At 41.0% G+C, this 21252-nt stretch overlaps 1 protein-coding gene across 1 annotated transcript in view; it reads left to right on the top strand.

Moving 5' to 3' along the window:
- phldb3 (pleckstrin homology-like domain, family B, member 3) overlaps positions 1-20514 on the top strand; it is a 39735-nt gene extending 19221 nt beyond the window's left edge. Inside the window, exons 8-16 of the mRNA XM_049583951.1 lie at positions 5762-5872; positions 9816-9917; positions 11053-11140; positions 11627-11792; positions 15180-15261; positions 15640-15789; positions 16495-16714; positions 17084-17169; positions 19748-20514. Coding sequence (XP_049439908.1) covers positions 5762-5872; positions 9816-9917; positions 11053-11140; positions 11627-11792; positions 15180-15261; positions 15640-15789; positions 16495-16714; positions 17084-17169; positions 19748-19882 — 1140 coding nt within the window. The 3' untranslated portion in view covers positions 19883-20514. The remainder of the gene's footprint in view (positions 1-5761; positions 5873-9815; positions 9918-11052; positions 11141-11626; positions 11793-15179; positions 15262-15639; positions 15790-16494; positions 16715-17083; positions 17170-19747) is intronic.
- The last annotated feature ends 738 nt before the right edge of the window (positions 20515-21252 follow it).

The raw sequence follows: 21252 nt of genomic DNA on the forward strand, positions 1-21252 counted from the left end.
TAGTTTGATTGTAGTTTAAATGTTTACCTCATCTGAAAGTCACTAATTTTAATGAAAGATTTTTGTTTCTTTTGTGTGTTAACAACCAAAATAATGGACCGAATCATGATGTTTGCACACAATAACTCGCAGGTAGAAAACCACTGTGTCATGTACCTACAATTTAATGGTGCTGAGCCAACAGAGGCAAGGAACAGATGAGATATTGAGAGAAAATAGTTAAGTCTTGTTGTGTATAGGGGGGCAGGGTAACAATAATTAGTGGAGAAGGGTTTGGGTTTTTTGTAATTTACCTGCTGAGCCACAGACTAAAGAAAACAATGGCTTGAGTTTATCCAAAACTAGCAGTTGGTCCGACCGACAGTGAGATAACGCTGTTGCGTGCAAACCAGTCGCTGGATTACATGTTGGCATTTCAAACCCTGGGGGTTGGGGAGCCCTTCTGTGCAGAATTTACATGTTCTCCCCGTGTCAGCATGGGTTTTCTCAGGGTACTCCAGCTTCCTCCCACAGTCCAAAGACATGCAGGTTAGGTTAATTGGTGCCTGTAAATTGGCCGTAGGTGTGAACATGAGCGTACCCTGCCTCTCACTCAATGTCAGCTGGGATAGGCTCCAGTCCCCCACTTACCCCAAGTTACTCTGCATTAGTACTTGGAAGCTTCTTTACCATCCTTTGATTCTGGTATTTTTTTTAGTTTTCAGTTTTTTTTGGAAAACATTACTGCACGTTACATTCATATGGTGAAACCTATCGAGGTCATTTTCACCCCAATGTGAAATAATTGAATTAAAACCAGAGTCATTCAAACTTACTTGTCTTTCAATACAAAAGAATTTACCATTTTGGATTTTTCAATTTGTACATAATGTTAAATGAATAGTGTTTACACAGACCTATGAACACCACATGCTTGCAGGCGGTTATAGCACAGGATTTGGCTCATTCTATGCTCAGGGCATCCTGACATGTGACAGGAGGAGCAAACATTTGCTCCACTCTGTGTTTGGCAGCAAAGGCAACACCCTTTTTGGATGGATGTTCCAGCTGAGTGTTGGACGTCCACAGCAGCAGGGGGAATTTCCTTGAACTGATCAATTCCATTTGATAGTCATAAAACATTTTAATAAAATTCTGTATTTCTGACTTCAAACATCATCCTACCTTAGTGAGGAGCAGTATTTACAGTCATCGACAGAGCACAAGGAAATCTGCGGCATCTATGCCTCTCCCATCAAAATGACTGAGCGGAACTGACTGATGAGCTCCCCTACCCACTGTTAGTGTGTGATACTTTAAATAGAACCCATGGCAAACATTTTTTTTAAACTGGAATTGGGTCCTTTTGACTGGGGACAGTCATATTTCTGTATTCTCCTATGTCCGTAAGTCAAGTCCTGTGGCAGGTGTTTACCTGATAGTTGTTGTTAGTGTGATGTCACAGTGATTATTTAGCATTAATAACCCAATAATAACTGAAACCTTTAACAGCCTCTACAACACCTCCATCCATCTCAGCTATTTGTGACCAGTAACTGAAACAAAGTGTGCATCTTCATGACTGGGAGGAGTGAGACAAACCATCGAGCAGAGCAACAGAAACCTTTACTGAAGCTTTTTTCTGTCCTTTGTGATATATCTTTCTTTAAAACAAAACAGTTGCTTTTCTTGCTGCAATGTTTTGCACCATCCCCCAGATGTGAGACTAATTTTCTTCTTTTCAGAGTTAAAATAAGGAGAGGGCAGAGCAGTAAGTCAACTTGAAAGCCACACATCTGAGCTCCTCCTACAATAATCACAGAGTTCTTGGCATTGATCAACAAAGCTATAAATCTTGCTCAGATTCTATTTTTTGCACCATGAAAAATCATCATTTTTGGCTTATTGGCCCTGAAGGGCTCACTACCACATCACAGCGCAATCACACACACACACACACACACACACACACACACTCTCCTCACAGTCCATGGTTGTCGTTGCAGGTTAAGACTCCTCCTCCCCCCCCCTGTTAAATCGTGACACGAGCATGAACTCTTTACCTCACTCTCACCAGCATCACCCCGACACTGTCACATGACGGCAAGCTTAATTACATCAGAGGCCACCATGAGAGAGGAATCAAAGAATAAGCACAAAGAAAGCTAAGCAGCGAGTGGAGAAGATGGAAAGATTAAATGCATGAGGGGATTTGGAAAATTTTGGAGCGAGGCTACATTGTCATGCCTAAAATGATCATCAGGATTATTATTGTTCAACATTGAGATACTGATTATTAATTAATGATAAGAAGCCATAGCTGTACTGCACTGGAGTATTTTAGATTGGTAGAAAATGGCCCTGATTATTATTTACAGCTTGATTTTAAATGGTTGAATTAAATGAAGTATCTAAATATTCATGAAATTGATGTGTCTTCCCAAGTACAAGTGGAAACCAAGACAATTAAAGACAATAAAACCAATAATGTCACCATATAATACAAAGAAAATTATATAAAATAATACAAAAAATATATTAAAAAAAATTATTAAAATATATGTAATAGATAAATAAAATATAAAAATCTAAAAAATATATGTATAAAAAAATGCATGAATAAAAAAGATTAAAAGTACTAATCCAGTACATTTACCTTCAGCTAAAAACCAGTTTGGGAAGTGAGCATGAAAAAGGCCAGACAGTTTACTTTTGAATAGAGCAGGCTTGATTGGACACACCAGAACAGGCACTCTAAATCCAGAGAGATAATACAGCACCTAATTAATCTGATTTACTGTGTAAGCCAAGATAATGATCGTCATTTTTAAGCCATTCATTCTGCAGCTTTGTGACGGAGAGTCAAGAAATAGAACAAATTGGGAGACAGTAAAACAATTTAGATTTGGCTTCACACGATAATTTGAAGAGACCTGGAACATGTTGGCACTTGAGTGATAAATCCTAAATATACCACTGCAGTGAGGCGCCAACTGTTGAGACACTGGCACCCTGGTGTGTACTTTATTTGGATAGTGATTTGTTGTGTTGAACATATGTTCTCAGATATCTAATTCAGTGTCTGATCTTTCGAAACAAGTGTATGTGATCACAAAACGTGGCAGTGTTTTGTACTGTATTTAACGCTCACTTCACATGCTCGTCCCAACGGTGTCTACATTGTCGGCTCTGTTACAAAGCTCAAGTGCTTCTCATTTTAAACTCCTGAGGAGGTGAGAATATAATCCATCTTTTGCAGTTTGAAGAGGACTCACTGTAGACAGACCTAGTGGCTCTGTGAAGCTGTACTTAGACACAGCAGCAGGAAACATGCTCACAATGACAATTCTAACACGCTGATGTTTAGCAGGTATGATGCTTATCATGTTCACCATCTTATCGTGGTGTGTTAGCATGCTAATATTTGCAAATGGGCACAAAACACAAGGCAAGCTACAGCTGAGACTGATGGGAATGTCACTAGTTTTTCAGGTATTTCATGAACCAAAGTATTTGAGAAGTGAAACATTTTGACCTGATGATGGCACTAGTTCATCCTGCAGGAGTCATAATTGTCAGGACTTAATGTGATGGTTATCCATCCAGTGATATCAAGACATGTAACTCAAAACCACAAACGTTAACCTTTTATGTGACACTAGGGTGAAAGTCAGGGGATCACTAGAGTCAGAGGGTGTCATCCTCTGGGGACCATGAATGTAGGAAATTTCATGGCATGGACAGTGAATGTGAGGAGTCCAAAGGTCAGTGAAACATTTCTTGAATCTCGTGTACCCACCAATAACTTCTGAGCAGTGTTGCGAACGTGACTAGTTTCTTGCTAGATTTAGCAACTTTTCAGACCCTCTTAGTGACTTCATTTCTAAGAAGTGACTAGCGACAAATTCAGTGACATAACCAGACCATAAGCCAAAAGCGAGAAATATATTATATTGTAATTCATTCCCATGTATTCTGCTCAGAGTAATTGTAGTCCACAGCTTCTCTACCATCAGTGCGGGGTGTCTCCCCTCTCTTTTTATCCTCCATGCAGTAGTTGTGGGACAGGCAGGAGGAGAGGTGACAAGGGAGTTCAGTTGTAGTGAGTTTCCATTAGGCCCAGAGCCAGGCCCAACCCTCATGATGTTTCCTGCTACCTTTTTTCATTATTATTATTATTGCTTCCTGTTCCTGTTTCCAGCATAAAAACCCCTTTTTTGGGACATATTTCTGGCGAAATGATGTAAATGCAAATATTAGGGCACTACGATGGCATAAACAAGTATGAAATTTGGTAAGGAGTATCCTGACACAAAGGGGACCCCCCCGTCCGTCCATTTGACAAATTCTCATCATTGTCATCACTTTGTGCTTAATATCACCGCTTCACTTGTACATAGAAAACTTTTCAAGTTGATAAGCTTCACTTTGAGCCTTTTTTTCTTTCTTGAAAATTACACTTGACTTAAACCCTCTTGCTCCTTGGGGAGCATGGGTCATTCACAAACTTTCTCCAGCTGGTCCGGTGTTGGACGATCTTCTCGGCATCCTTCCAGGATGTCCTTGATTCCTTGATTCTGCCTCGACAGACCTTCTCCAGGTGTTCTTTGGTCTTCCTGGCTTTCTTTTACCCTGTGGGTTCCAGGATAAGGACTGTCTGGTCGTGTTGGAGGGAGGTTTCATCAAGGTGTGCCCAATCCAGCCCCATCTGCTAAATTTCTCACTATACCTCAAATCAGAGAAAACTGAATTTTCAGTCACTAGCCTTCCAGAGAGTCTGCTTGCAAGCAATGTGAATCTGGAAGTGTTGAGCTCCCCAAAGTTTTATGTTAGAAATGTACAGAATGGGTGCCAGCATTTATTTTATTGCTCTTTGGATTTGAAGCATGAGAAAATGGTGCACTATGATAAAAGTGCCATAACTCCCATGCAATTCAAATGTTTGGTTGAGGATTTTTCTATTGAATCTAAGTCAAATTTTAATGCTCCTTGTAATGTGTCATGATGTCACCACTATGCAAATGAGCATATGGCATCATCGGGCAACTTTTGGAGCCTTTGCTATCTACTTTCATTGGAAACGAGTCTCCACTATTTCCAAGTTTGTTTCATAAGTGATCACAGCTGTAAAATCTTTCAACATGTGATTATTGTTTACATTCAGAGGAAGAGGAAGGACAGAGGAAGTTCCACAATGCCTTTTTTCCCCCCATTCACGCCAGACTCTACAAGAACATATGAAAATAGACAATGGATAAATGGTGAAAATAATATTGAATTTGTTCCCCAGTTATCTGGAGTATGTAAGAGGAGGAGCGCAGAGGGAGAGAAGAAGAGGGGGATTGTGTGAGAGGAGTGGGAGTTGACTCAGCTGCAGTATGGCCAGATGACTGCTCATCTCTATACCCTCTGTCTGTCTGTCTGTCTGTCTGTGTCACATATGCCGTCCCAAAGTGCTGATATAATACAAGTCCATCATTTCATTTGAGTTCCACTCACAGCTCTGCTGCTGTCACGTGTCCCACTCGTGTCTCTCATTAACTTGCAAAATGTATGTTTGATTTGCATCGTGTCTCGGCTGAGGACATCAGCTCGGCTCAGGGCTCCGCATTCGCCTGCACATCAGGGATGTTTTACCCACATCACACTGTAACACAATGAAAAGATTAGGTCAACTCAGGCCAGCCAGATGAATCCGATACAGCACATGCCTTTTCTTGTGAGGGGGAGAAAACATATGGCCGTCCACGCTGAAGTGTTGAATTATGTTGTGAATTTTCAGGATCGCGTCCAGCAGTTGGAGAGACAGCTGAAGGAGATGGAGAGGGAGAAGGAGAGGGAGCTGAACGCCTTGAGGAAAGAGAAGAGAGACCTCGTCCACACAAGCCAAACAGTAAGAGTGATTTATGATATTGTTGACTGTCACTGTAACCACTGTAGGGCTGCAGCTATTAATTTAGTGACTGAGTATTTTACAGATTAATCCATAAAGTAATGGGATAAGAAGTAGTTTTGCTTTGTTAAAGAGCAGTAATGGATAAGACAGGTCTCTTAAATGAAAACTAATTGGTTCCTTTGTAGACAAATTGCCCCCACTGCTACTTATACCACCTGATATTTTACTTTTCGGAATATTTTGTGCATCATTGTGAGGGGAGTAGGGGTGTGTGTATGTAGTTGTGTGTGTGTGTGTGTGTGTGTGTGTGTGTATGTATGAGAGACTGTCATACTAACATGAATGAAGCTCATGTCCCTGAGTTGGCTCACTTTAGCTCAATAAAAGTATTGCTGTCATGCTGTTAAACTAGTTTTGTTTTACAATAGACACTGCACAGGGTTTTTGTTTTGTTTCAGCTTGAACTGATCTCAAACTGTGGACACTTTCTGTCATTTTCTATGGCCTGGGTCTTCTCTTCGCCTCTTGCTGTTTCCTCTCCTCCATTTTGCAGTTAGCGTATTATATCAAGTCTTCTATTCTGAGGTGTCTTCTTCACGTCACCTGTCCACAGCATAAGTGCATTGTGCCACAGTAATAATTATTATTACCCAGCGTACTGTATATACAATCATGGGTTAAATGAAGCTTTGATGCAAAGAATTTGCATTAATGATTTTTAGTAAAAGAGTTGCTTGAGTTTCTCAAGGAATTGTTTCAACCCTAAACTATTGCTACTTAACGACAAAGAGGAATATTTAATTCTGATTCATTCATTAGTCTGGCTTTAATATTGGAAATGGCATTTGAATTTTGCCAAAAGAAAGAAACCAGTACATTAATGAAAATTGAGGCTGTGTAAGAAATCGACCCCATGTTCTTCCTAGTTCGCCTAGTTTATTTGAATGTCTGAATTCAAAGCATGACGTGTTACCCTTATTCTGACCTGAAAAATTCCCACAGAGCAGCTAATGTAGTGTTGGTTGAACAAATAAATTGTTTACAGAGACTTTTCAGATGCATCATTTCGTTTTAAGAGGCAAGATCAGATGAGATGAGATAAGATAAGATAATCCTTTATTTGTGCTACAGCGGGGAAATTTGCAACATTATAGCAACAGAGGGATAGTGCAAGCAGGAAGCATCAGTAGAAAAAAAAACACAAAGAAATATGTAAATAAGTATCAATAAAAAGAAAAACACAGGTCGGTATAATATGTAAACCCTACAAAATTAAAAGGAATATAAAAAGGAAGCAGTATATGAAAACATAGAACGATATGAAAGAAGCGAAATTGAATAAAGAGACAGATTTAAAGAGGGTTCAGTTTAAATTTTCACAATGCCTCATAAAAAGTAGTGTGCAATCTACTGTATATCCACTACCAGAGATATATATACTATGATGCATCAAGAACACAGAAAAAAGGTAAATTTAGATGGGTGAGAAAATCAACCTAAGGAGTGAAAGTTCCTGAGCCACAGTTGGCGACCTGAGATTAGTTTGTTATCATTACTATTATTACTACTCAATAGTGTGATTACCAGGGTAGCTGTGTATCCTTAAAAAGCCTTCAAAGGCACTGCATTCATTGACAAAAATTAAGGCCTTACTTGGTATTAAGATATCTTGAATCAGTCTTTCAGAAATCTTAAAAATAAAAACACATTGGAAGAAGAAATTTATAAATCATTTTTTTGATGTTGCATTATAAAATCTCAATATCTATTTAAAAAAAAAAAAGACTAAATTCCTCTCACATTAACGTCAGACAGATCAGAATTGTGGGTGACACAGTGGTGCAGTGGTTAGCATTGGTGTCTCACAGAGGGTAACTGGTTCGAACCCAGGGGTGGGGGGTTCGAACCTAGGGGTGGGGCAGCCCCTCTGTGCGGAGTGGGTATGTTCTCCCTGTGTCAGCGTGGGTTTTCTCCTGGGGCTTTCTTCCTCCCACAGTCCAAAGACATGCAGGTTAATTGGTGACTCTAAATTGTCCGTAGGTGTGAATGTGAATGGTTGTCTGTCTCTATGTGTCAGCCCTGTGATGGTCTGGTGACCTGTCCAGGGTGTACCCCGCTTTTCGCCCAGTGTCAGCTGGGATAGGCTCCAGCCCCCCCACAACCCCCAACAGGATAAGCGACTATGGAAAATGAATGAATACAGATCAGGATTGTGGAATCATCAATGCTCATATTTTTTTACAGCAGGATGCTCAGAGCTGAGGAGCCACTGTCTGTTGGTTAGCTGTCACTGTACCCAGGACGACATGGGGAACTGTGAATTCAACAAAAATTGTCTGTTTAACAAAGATTTGGCAGCATGGCTGAAACCAGTACAAAACAATGCATAGGAGGCTCGGTTTATTATATTTGGCATGATGGGAATGAAGGCAGTAGAATCGCACATCACAGTGCGAAACACAAAATGCCAAGAAAACAAACGTGTATTTCTGTGTTCTGTTTTACCCTCGCCTCGGCTACAAGATGAAAAAGTCATGTTTTATGTTACAGTAAACATTTGGGCAAAATCCCTGATGTGTCCCTAATTGGTCTTAAATGTCATTTTGAGTGGCTTTAAAAAGTCTGTAAGTCTTAAATCTAACTTGTCTTAAGTGTTAGAACCCTGGTGATTACAGAGCAGTGATCTCTCAGTCTCAAAACATATTGTAAGTTTGTTTTTCCCTGGGCTTTCAATTCGATTTTATCAAAACCATCCAATGACTGTGGTTTGTCCAACGCTGCCATGTGTTATCAATGTTTATTATGAACACTTGCAGCTCCAAAGTATGTGATATACTCAGTCACTAATTAAACTGAGCTGTGCCGGTGGTTTGCCTTTGATCAGTCTTATGACAGCACCGGTTAAAATGAGGACGAGACAAGATCTGGACGAGGAAAAAGCAAATCAGACACACGGAGAGAGAGACAGAGAGATAAAGAGGGAGCATGAGTGAGTGAGAAAGTGGGAGAGGGAGCGTGAGCGGGTGAGTAAGAGAGGGAGGGAAGGACAGCAATAGAGGGTGGAGTAAGCAGTGTGAGGGCGGGTGCTGCTTTTGTGAATGTGTGTAGACATGTGAGTGTGTGTGCGTGGATGTGTGAGAGAGACTGAAGCTAAGCTGGGAGAGGTTCCACATCATTTCAATAAGCGGTAAGCCCCCCCAAAATGCTCTTAAATGGATCTATTGGAGTGTTGAAATTGTGTCTGTCAGAAAATGTGTTGTTTAGTTCATGAGCTCTCTTGAATGGCAGAATGGGAACAGCTGGAGGGAGGGCAGAAGGGAGTGGCGGTACAGAGGAGGAGAGAGGGACAAGACAGTGTCAGACAGCATGACCAAGTGTGTATGACGACAATATGACTGTGTGCAGGAAGTGGTTCACTTTTGACATGTGTGTAGTGAACTGTAATGCTGAGAGCTTGAAGGAAATTGACTTGTGTAGTAGATAGTTCAGGCTAATTGAATCCGGTTGGATGTTGTAACAAGGGACATAAGAAACAGATGTAGAGGAAAACAATACCCAGGATCTGTTGCCGTTGTATAAATCTTCACTGTCCACACACTCCCTGCGGCTGTGGGCATGTTCTGGTGTAGAGTAATGAAAGAGAGAGATAAGGGTTAAACGGTGGACTGCATGTGGCGTCTGAATTGCTCATGTGTTTGTGAGTCAAGCAGGGAGGGAGGGTTAGAGGGAAAGATAGAGAGGCAATGATAATTTTTAACTCATTACAATCCTTCTTGGAAGTGGAGTTTTCATTCTCAGTCAGATGTGGTATGTCGAACGCAGCAGTTGATGTGTTTGCGGTCGTCCCTGCCGCCGCAGTTCATTCAAACTATGCCTTGATGCCAGTTTTCATTAGAGATATGTTCCTGGATTTCAAATGAAACTGAATCTGGTCCTACAGGTTCTCAAAGAGAAGAAGCCGCTCGCCAATTGGTCGAACGTCACCGGCTCAGCTCCCTGCATGATGTCACTCTCCCCTCTGACGGTTCACAAGCCTCCTCAGGTATTCAGCATGTTACCATGGATACAGTGTGTGTTTACAACTAACTTTTCATTATTGATTAAAATGCCTTCAAGCTTTTAGTCTGTGACATGTCAGACAATGTCCATCACAACTTTCTAGAGTCCAGTGTGACCTCTTAGAAAAATACTTGTCAGTTACTCAGCCCAAGTTACCTCAAGTTTGCAAAGACAAGTTTGTTTTTCTTGCATGCCCCCACAGTGAACGAAGAATCCAAAAACTCATGAACTCAAACACTTGATCTAACATTATGAAATCTTGTTATATCTTAATGTTGTAGTTGTATTGTTGCGATGACTTGATGTTGTGTTGTCTTGCTGTTGTTATTGCTGAAGCCGTTTTGTCATGAATATGCTCTATTTTGTTGTTCTGTTCTTTTATATAATGGTGTCTTTTAGCAGAGAAATGATTCTCTGTTTCCTGCCCAGGGACTACAGATGAAATAAATAAATACATAAATAAAGCAGAGAAAATTCTGATGAATTGAAGAAAATGGGCGCCACATTTAACAACAACAAAACTTTATCAAAACATCAGTTTAATCCAAGTCTCATTTATCCAGGCGTCTGCTTAGTGCTTCTTAAAGACATGCACTTTTGTTAAAACCTTACCATTTGATAAACTTATGCATATGAGTAGCACGCCAACACGTTTGAACTCTACTCGTACTTTCAGTTGAAATCCCAACTTCCAGCTTGTTCAGGTAGGTAGCCAGGTAGCACCAGGCGTCAGTGCCAGCAGACCTCTTTGTTTTGTAAATGGATGTTCTAATATACCAAATATAGTCTCTGATTCATTGTTCATATACACATTTCATTTGTGAATTCAATGCAGCACATGGTAGGTAATTGATATACACATTATCATTTTGGGGTGAAGCATTCCTTTAAAATGTCCTGATTTGTGCGAAACAGAAGGATTCTTCATTTAATGTCACAGACAGCAAAGAAAAACAGAAAATTTTAGCTGTGCATTTTGGTATATACGTGCTAAAAAAGCCTAGTAAATTAGATTTGTGATAGTTGTTTCATCACCTACTTGCTTCAGCTCTAGTTTAACAAAGTTGAAGTTAAAATCACACAGCTCATGCTCAACATTCTTTTGTTTCATTTCGCAGGAACCATGCAAAGAATCTGCCAGTTTGCCCAGAAGAAGGAGCTCGCATCGCAACAATAAACTCACCGATAGGCCGCTGTCAGCACAGGGTGAGCTGCACTACCAGCCCTCTTTTTCTCTTTCCTATTGTGCTCTTGATTGCTTAAGCTGAGAGCAGCATGATACAGAACAATCAACACTCGCTTTCTCTGCACTTATGTCCTCATTTTGTCTGTTTGTTCAGCTCCCTCCCTTTTAGTCAAATCAAAGGTGTGTCAGTAGAGTCAGCAGGTTGTTATTACGTTGGTGGAAAGCAGGATTTTCCTGTATAGACCGGATAAGCCACAGAAGAGCTTTTATTCTTAATTTCGTCAGTAGTATCTATTTTTCACGTCATGTCAAGTCTTGCCAGGTGTCCCTCTTCTTGCTCGGTCTGTTCTTAAAGCTGTAACTGAAATTTCTTCATCTTATGTGATTCATCATCTTGATACACAGTTGCACAAATTCTCTCACATCACACATCTTATATAAAGCTATCCAACCTGACTGATGCATGTTGTTCTCCCGTGTCTTCTTCTATCTCCTTCCCCCTTCAGGGTTGGTGAGGACGCTTCCAGACAGCCTGAGCCCAGAGCCTTTCACTTCCCCCCACCCCTCCCATAGGCTCAGCAATGGGCACAGCAGCGTGCACAGACCTGGGACCAGCAACGGTGGCGGTTTCCTCGCCCCGTGCAACAGTGCAACGAGTTCTCGTGCTGCCAGGTCAGTTACTGCTCTGCTGGTGTGATAAGCACTGTCTTAAAGAGAGAAATGAAGGGCGGCTTGTTAATGTGCTTATACTGCTTTGGCCTTTACGTGCAGCAGTAGGGACATTTTTATACCTTTGCTCACAGGATGGAGAAATCTGGATTGGTGAAGGGTTTTATTTTAGAATAGAAGGTGCAGTCACCGTAAAAGATCATTTCCACTGACATTGTCGCTGTGATCTTAGTACAATGCGCACCATGTTACTATAAACAGAGTCTGTCCTCATATGTGCTTTGCTTTTAAAAAACTGAAGGGTTAACTGGGGCTGGAGAGGCAGGGCCCACAGGGCATGTTGGAGGCCCCACATCCAGGGGTGTGTGGACACTAAAGGATAGCCGACAGCGGGCACTTAGCTGTGGGCACGGACACCTCAGACCTTCTGCTCTACCTCTCCTTGCTCTGCGGGCCTTAGCTCTCCTCTCACTGCCTCTCGGTCCCCGGTAAAGTCCACAGAATGTTCTGCGGGCCCTGGCTTGACTCTAAGCCACCTCGCTGTATGGCACAGCCCCTAAGCAGCCTCCAGCAAGCCCCACTGACCTGGGCTGTGCTCTGCTTTCAGCCAGAGAAACACAGGGAGGGCACAAGGGTCGCCAGGTTTGTGTTCATGGCCCAGGACCCTCTGCCAGCTTTCCTCCAGTGTCCTCATACCCCTTCATGTGGAGCTGTTGACTTTTATCGGGCATTTTTAGCCGCTGCTCCTCAAAAGTCTGTCGGTTATGATTGAATGAACATTTTGGACTCTAGCCAGTCACATTATGATCCATAATAACGCATCCCTCCCCTGTCCCTCTGGAACAAACATTATAGCATCAGCGTTCCCAGATCTTATCTTGGTAAGTACATTGTTATAATTAGGGGTAGGAATGAGGGCCAAACCAACCAGTATATTCATCTAAAGAATTGCACCATTCCCAGCCCAGAAACAAATAGTATCAGCAACTCAGTAAGGACTTTGACTCTGGACCCTCAGAGTGTAAATGTGTGTATCCACAATTAAAACACAGCAGCAGCAACAGTAAAGTGTAGTGTGCTGTTAACTGCTTGTAAATGGAGTACAAAGCCAGCCTATTTGTTGTGTCGTGCACACATGGACTCATAAAACACCATAAAATATTGTTGCAGTGGTGAAACATTTGTCAGACATGAAAATATGTTCTTACATTACACTGTAAACAAAGAACTTGATGTTCTGTCCTTACATCTATAAACAATATTTGCCACAAAAAAGGTTTCCTTCCTAAAACACAACTCAAGTTTTCTTTTTTATAATAATCTTTTCGGCAGACTAGTATGCATTTTAAAATGAATGCAGTATAAATTAGGGATGGCTCACTTTTTCTTGCCCCCCTTAAGTAACAAAACACACAGCCAGCAGCATGAGTCAGTTATGCAACACTGCCTCTTCTTTTTATTTTAACTTTTTCACATACAGAACTTTTAGCTGCATTTTTGATTGGTCTGCACCATTCAGACACTCACAATGAGACTGCAACTTGGTGCAAAGGTTTAAAGGTCCAGTGTGTAAGATGTAGGGGGATTCAGTGGGCTGTAGCAATTGCAACCAGATGAAACTCCTGGTTGGGCAGTGTTCATCGTTCAGGACATTTTCAGTGGGAGCTGAATTATCTGCAGAGGTCTCTTCCTCTCCAAAACAGACGGGACCAGTGATTTAAATTGGCAAAAACACTGAATAAAGCAGTTCCATGTTACAAATCAGTGTTTCTCTGACGCTGTCAGCATGTCAGAGATGGGCTTTAGGCCAGCACCTGCTAATGTGTGCTCATATTTATTCTCTGATAATTTAAGATCCAGACGTTCGGAGGGTGTTTATAGGGAGAAGAATTATCCGCAGAGGTCTCTTCCATTTTCAAAACAAAGAAAAAGTCAGTGTTTTTCTGCCACTCTTGTCCTGGACGGGCTGCAAACTACAGTGGCCAATGCAAAAACAGAATGGCCAAATCTAGAGCCAGTGTTTGATTGTCCGTTCTGGGCCGCTGTAGATTCAGATATTATAGTCGTTTTTTAAGCTCCCTATGTCAATATAAATGACTCCTTCTCAGGTAATGAAACCACAACGATTCTTACTTTCAGGTGATTGTAGACTAAAGAAAACATACTTACTGTGTTATATTCCATTGCCAGTATATTGCCCTTAATCCTACAGATTGGACCTTTAAATCTGAGTACATAGCTAACAAAGTTATTATAATGCCAGTGTAAAATACTGACTAGAACTCAACACTCAGTGTAGCTCATACCTCAGTGACAGCAAAAAACAAGTTGCAATGTAAACCATAACTTCAATTACTATAACTTAACATGTGAATTAAAGCAGGTCCAGTATAAACTGTTCAGTGGAACACAGTAGACATAGTATCTGAAGATGTCACAGCTGAAACTCTCAGCTATTATCATACCTGACATCAAGTTATCTGTATTGGAACAAAATAAGGGTAGACAGTCCGAGCTCAAAAGTAAGTCTACTGTTTAAGTGACACATGCTGCTCATCTGTGTTACTCATCACGTGACATGCCTCTCAATGGCATGGTGTGCAACCTGGCAGGGATCAGCAACCTTTACTATCAAAAGAACAATCTTTGACTAAAAAAGCTCTCAAATAATCTGCCCAGAGACGCAAAACATATTTGAGCCTTATAAGGAAGGTAACAGTGAGTCTAAACTCATCCATCAGTATTACTCATAAGTCTAAATGAGCATTTAATAATATGTTTTACCACAAGGTGACAACTCTACAGTGGGTTATTTATCACTGTTTGGTGCTTTAACTGCAGTGTTCAGTGTGATGTTCAGCAAAATTTAAAGGAAATGGTGATAGACTGTAGGACAATTATTTATTTGATAAAATGTAAAAAACTTTTTTTTTTTTGTTAAATTCTGTGTCTGTCAATATATGTTGAGTTTTGTCAGGATTTGATGATCTTGTTCATGATTTGGTCTGTTTGGACTGTTACTTTTCTGATGTCGCTGTTTTGATTGACAAAGTACAAATTAACTTCAGAATGAAGGTTTAATGGAATTTGATCATTTTGTTTGTTTTTATATTTACGTATTCATAATGCCGCATGGTAACTGTAATACCAGCTTTATTTGGTTAAAGCAAACACAGTTTATATGCTAAATGTGGAGAGTTGGAAATCTGTGGCAGGACGGTGCACTGATTATGTGAATAAACAATTTAATTGCAGTGCTGCTCCTGATTTTTACTTCTGAGGATTTAACACCCTTCCACACATACTAGGGTTGTTTGCATCTCAACCTTTGCTGTACGAACCTGATGCAGTTATTCTGATTTCTGACTTTAACTTCCCTTCCTTTCACAGCCCGTCTCTGTTGGATCTCATGGAGATTGAGAAGAAACTGAGGGAAGCCAAGGCAGAGAGAGAGAGGCTGCTCAGAGAGAGGGTGAGTCACCTGCCGTGGGAAACACTCGCTGACACCTCTAATCTCCAGCGACACACTGCATTAGACACGGCTGTCTGATCACTGACACCCACTCAGCTTGCACATGATGGTCCAGGAAAACAGCCAGCAGATGTGTGGATGTTTGTAATGCGTGTTTGCAGCATCGGCGAATGCTGTGCGATTGTGAGTTTATGTGGAGTGTGAAACAAGACAGGGAAATGTTCAGTGGTAGATTGATGTTAGGTTTCTTTCATCCAGGAATCCATCATAAACACAACTCTGTTAGAGCAGTTTCATCATTGTCTATCTAAGTTTCTTACACTGAAATCACATCATTTGGAAGAATAATAATGATCAGTGACACATGTGCGCACCCAGGAAGAGCGACGGCGTTTGTTGTTGGAGGAGAGACGGCAGAAAGAGCTAAACTCCCCCAAAACAGAACCACCGGAGCCAGAGACCCCACCAAGGCCAGAGCCAGAACCAAAGGAGCAACCAAAGGCCAGTTCTCTCCCAAACTCCCCAGAGGTATGTATGACATAATTACTATAAGGCTGTGTTAAGATAATCCTTTATCAGTCTCACAGCAAAAAAAATTACAGTATTACAGTAGCAAAGAGAGTAATGCAGTAACAAGAAGCATCAGTAAAAAAGGAAAGCAAGATATAATAAGTTGAGGCAGAGCATTTTGAGGAGGAAGAAAAAGAAGGAGGAAGATGAAAAGAGGAAGAGGAGAAAGACATGAGAAATACAGGAGGGGCCGTCAGCAGAACTGTCCAGACCATAACTATTATAAACTTCTTAGAATAAATATATCTCCATGTTTATTCTGCATCACCCAGATCTCAAACTCTGAACCTTAAACTCCAGGGGGAAGTCAGGATCAAGTTGAATTACCTGCCAAGTGAGAAACTATCAACTGGCTTCTCACCATGACTTCAAAAATCAGCAGGGTTGCATGTAAAGGCAGATTTCAAACTGGTGTTTCCCTTATATATCATTATATAAGTCGAAAAAATGTTACTTCAACTCAAAGCAGTTACTTTGATTAAATCTGGCTGATTTTTACACAGCCTGCTCGTGATGATTGTAAAAGTGATGACTTTAGTGTGGGATCTGGACAAGGTAAAGTAGACACAGAATATGTAGAAGAAAAAGCAGAACAAATCTTTTCAGGCCAAACAGAAATACTCAGTATCATGACCCATACAATTACATTTTTATCATCTGAAGGCCCTCCAGCCGTGCAGCCTGCCCCTTTTCCTGTCTCCGAACTTTGACCTCCGGGCCCACGTGGAGTCTCTGGGTCACGGAGTGACCAGCTGCACGGACCTGCGGCTGACGTCTCGGCGCTGCGCAGGCTTCCTGACGAAACGAGGGGGGAGGGTCAAGACCTGGAAGAAGAGATGGTTCCTGTTTGACATGGACCACAGACGACTCGCCTACTATACAGGTTAGACTGGCTGGGAGAGATGTGTGCGCACATACTGACTGTTAACTCACTGAAAGGAAGTCAGACATTTTGTAAAATCATATTCTATGAGTAGGATTATTTTCCAGCCTCCATCCTCCACTTACGCTGCTATGCATTCTATTGTTTTTCCCCAAAAGATGTTTTTCATGAAGAGAAAACAACTTTAAAAGCAGTTGTTGTTTTTTTTACTTTACCTTCGTGCAGTCAAAAAAAAGAGGACTTAAGATAATGATCCATCTTTTTTAAATGCATTATAAAGTTGCAAAGTGGTGATAACTTTTTCCCTTGAATAGATCCATCAAATCCTAATGGGCATGTTGTTACAATATATTTTTTCTTGTGTTGCAGACTGTGATGAGAGGAAGCTGAAGGGGGTCATATACTTTCAGGCCATAGAAGAAGTTTACCTCGACCATCTACGAACAGCCACTTCTGTGAGTTCTCATACACCAACATACTGACTCAAAGAAATCTATCAACGTCTGTGGAGTTTTTCACCCTGCTGAGGGTCTGTGCCAAGTGTCTAGATTTGATGGATTTTAAACTGGACTTCTGGAGACTTTACATAATGTTCAGGGCAGTCTAGACAATTTAGACGATTGATTGGTGCCTTTTTACACAATGTGCTTTCAGGACTAAAATAGGCCTTGGATGTCAGATATTGTTTTTTTCAGAGCATATCTTTGTTTGAGTACTATTTTAACTGAACTAGATCTGCCTCGGGATTTCAAGTGATTTGGGAATTTACTTCCCATGTGTGCTCACTGTGGTGTGCTCACATGACATAAAGTTTATTTTAACGCCTTAAAACCTGAGCAAATTGGCTTTTTAGAATATGAGAAGAAGGCAATGAGCAACAAAAGAAGAAATGCCCCTCAGAAAATTAGCAAGAAATTAGCAGAAAAGACAAAATTACAATCAAGAAAATTCATTAAAAATATGCGCTGCTCTTTCCCTTTATTCCTATGTTTTAAAAAGAAATCTCAACAATGTCCTCAGGGTTTAAAGGTTAAAATACTTGCAAAAGCCATCTGACAGCAGCACAAGAAAAGTGATGTCACTCCAGTTTGGAAAGGGTTAAAGATATGAGGTAATTTCCTCTCCAGTGGGTCACTGCATTGGCATATAGACACAGCAGATTTGCATGGGATTAACGACAGATGATCTCTACAGTCACTGTATTAGAAATCAAAGGCTGGTGTCAGGTGTCAGTAACACTGCAGAGTAGAGCTCTGTTTGCTGATGGCAAGTCCCAGTTTCACACGACACTGTGGGTTTAAAATTGCATAACAATTACGACTGGACACCCTGTCATTTGTGTGTTTACAGAACTCACCATGAGGAGTTTTTACAACTGCTCATGTAAAACAACAAAATGGTTTGCCTTCAGGAAAACTGCAGGTGTGGAAAGTAGCTAAGAGGTACATTTACTCAAGTACTAAACAATGTACCTGTAAAATTTTAGGTACTTTTTATTTGTTTCCCTTTAATGCTTCTTTCTACTTTATACTCCATTGCTTTTCATGGGGAAATTTTGTAGTTGTTACTCCTTTACATTTAGTAAATAGCTGTAGTGACTAGTTACTTTTTAAAATTAAGGTTCTACATTAAAAATACATTGATTAATTAACCAGTGTTTCACCAAAGGGACTTTTCCCCTCTGACAGGTAGGGAGCAGCCAGGTTATAGAGGGTTTTATAGATGATGAGGTGGAGTTTGGACTGTAATAAACAGATGCTTCAGCACTAACAATCTAATAACATAATGTATAATAATATGTATCAGTAATGGGGGCAATTTTTCTGCAGCAAAAGTTCTTTTACCTTTGATGCTTACAGTACATTTAACTGATAATACTACTTTTATTTTGGTAGGAATTTGGAAACAGGACTTTTATTTGTAACTTGTTGAAGTGGTACTTTTATTTCACTAGACTTGTACTGTCTAGTATGTTGGAGTTAGTGGCATCTAGTGGTGAGGTTGCAGATTACAGCCAAGTGAATCTTCTCCTGTGTGCCATACATGCTGGAGAACTACTGTGGCTGACATGTAAACTCGAATGGTCCTATTTAGAGCCAGTGTTTGAATTGTCCGCTCTGGGCTACTGTAGAACAACTTGGCAAACTCCATGGAAGAGGACCCGCTTTCAAGTGATTATAAATAACTAAAAACGTAGTTATGAATATTATTTTCCATTTCTGCCAATAGATGCCCCGAAATCTTACACAGTGGACCTTTAAGTAAAGGATCTTAGAATGTCTTTCATTACTGAACAACTGTGCACAAAAAGTCACATTTTTCACTTCAGTGTTGTAGTTATTGACTGTATATAAAGATAGACAACACATCTCCACTTATCCCCACTGTACAGAAGTAAAGCTAAAATATCCCGGATACAGCTTCTACCATCTTGCTCCTGTGATGTCTTTCAAAGGCAGAGTCTATGCAGTAGTGAACTCTGCAGTATCAAGTTTCCTGCCCATACACCTGTCCGATCAATCGCTAGCAGCGCCACTCAGTGCGAGCCCACTGATTGACTCACACATTTGTCAATCAAGTTATAATGAGTTGTGATGAGTTTTTATTTTGGCTTATGTTCCATCGGCTAATGTGGGGACGGAGGGCTTTATTGGCGGGCTATACTGCAGCCAGCCACCAGGAGGCAATCTAGATGTTTTGCCTTCACTTTTGGGGAGCTGTCATGTCGTCTGTCTTTATGTACAGTCTATAGTTCTAGTCCAAGTTGTATTAAACACCTAATTACCAGCCTTCTCTACTGATAGAGCCAGAGAAACTGTATCTGCTGCAGTCTGTACATGAAAAAGGATTTGGGGTTTTGCATTTCGGTGTAAAGACAAAGAATTCTTGTAGATGAAAGCAACACCAGCCTATTAACAGCTATTTATTTTTTAATAGCTTTTGGGTTTGTAAAATCTCTCTAGTGAGAGTCCTGTCAGAGAGCCTCCTCTTCATCATGACTTATCACATTCTTACTGTCTGTCTTCCCTTCAGTCTCCCCGGCCCAGCCTGACGTTCTGCGTGAAGACGTACGACCGTCTCTTTTTTCTTGTGGCTACCAATCCAGTATCCATGCGAATTTGGATGGATGTCATTGTCACAGCAACAGACGAGCACAGCCGATATTGACCTCTTGCATACGTGACTGTGAGATCCTCGAGTGAAGCTGCTGAGCGGACAATGCAGTGAGTCGTCTGCCCTCGTCTGAGGGGCAGGTTGTGGCTGAGATCCACCTCAGGAGCTGATGCTGTACCTGGACTCATGAATCTGTGGATGGAGGTGCAGTAGTTTGAGGTGCTCGAACACAGCGGAGGAAACTGTTACTTGATGCTCGAGTGGCGGCAGAGGTTCACCACTGAGCTTCAACACACCAGCCTGCACGCTGGGAGTCTGTTACTGGGAGGTTTCACTCTTGGAGCCTGACCTCCCCCTGCTGGTCTGAGTCCAGGATTACAGGAAGACTGTTGTACACTACACTACAACACACTACAACAGGGAGTGGACACAATAATAGCAACACCTGTGCAATATAATGCAATCCAGTATAACCATCTAGCAACAAATACACCTTTTCAGACTGTCTTAATTTGTGCTGTGTTTTTGTTGGATTGCTTTATATTGTTTTCATTGCTATGTCCATATCATGTATCTTTGATTTCATAAGTTAAATTTTCATGAATTAAGTTATTTGGAAATTTATATGGGTTTGATATGCAAATAAATGAAGGCATACACTGTTATGAATGCACTATTAAATGTTTATTCATGTAGAGTTTGCCCTATTTTGCTCTCTTTATTCCATCTTAAATCTTTAAAAATGTTAAAGAAATACACTGAGGCTACATTTTGCCCGACCTTTGATGCAGTCTTGATGGATTCATGTGTAGCTCCATTATGATATCAATGGTTTGAGTCTTGCGTAATGTCCATTTTCCCCATTTTTCTTCCAGTTGTGCTTCTTGTAGTCTTACGATACTACACTGACTAACAACAACATTAAACCTCTGCAGGTGAAGTGAGTGACATTGACCCAGACACCTTTGCAGACCAAGTACACCCCTTTATGGCACATTAGTTACCATGATCACCTAAGTCACGTACATGTGCCAGATTTAGCCATACAAGCTAATTTTCATCTGCAGTTCCTGGCAGCTTGATGGTGAAAGTGTATATAAGAGAAAGACAAAATAACATACAGAAGCACAGATGAAAGCGGATTGATGGCATGTCCATAAGCACAGAGCAAGCACACAACCATAAACAGAAGCAAGGCACATAAGCAAAAACAACAAGATAAGCACTATAAATAAAACATGACATAACCATATACTCAAGGTCCTGTGTCCAGAGAAGAGCCAAGTCTGATCCATTCACAGGACCTCTGACCTGTCAAGGTATGGACACAGGATCTCTACGGTACCGGCATGTACCGTGGATGCTCGACTGGATTGGGGTCTGGGGAATGTGGAGGCCAGGTTGACGCCTTGAACTCTTTGTCA

This window comes from Epinephelus fuscoguttatus, linkage group LG8 (assembly GCF_011397635.1).
Source record: "Epinephelus fuscoguttatus linkage group LG8, E.fuscoguttatus.final_Chr_v1".
Lineage (NCBI taxonomy): Eukaryota > Metazoa > Chordata > Actinopteri > Perciformes > Serranidae > Epinephelus > Epinephelus fuscoguttatus.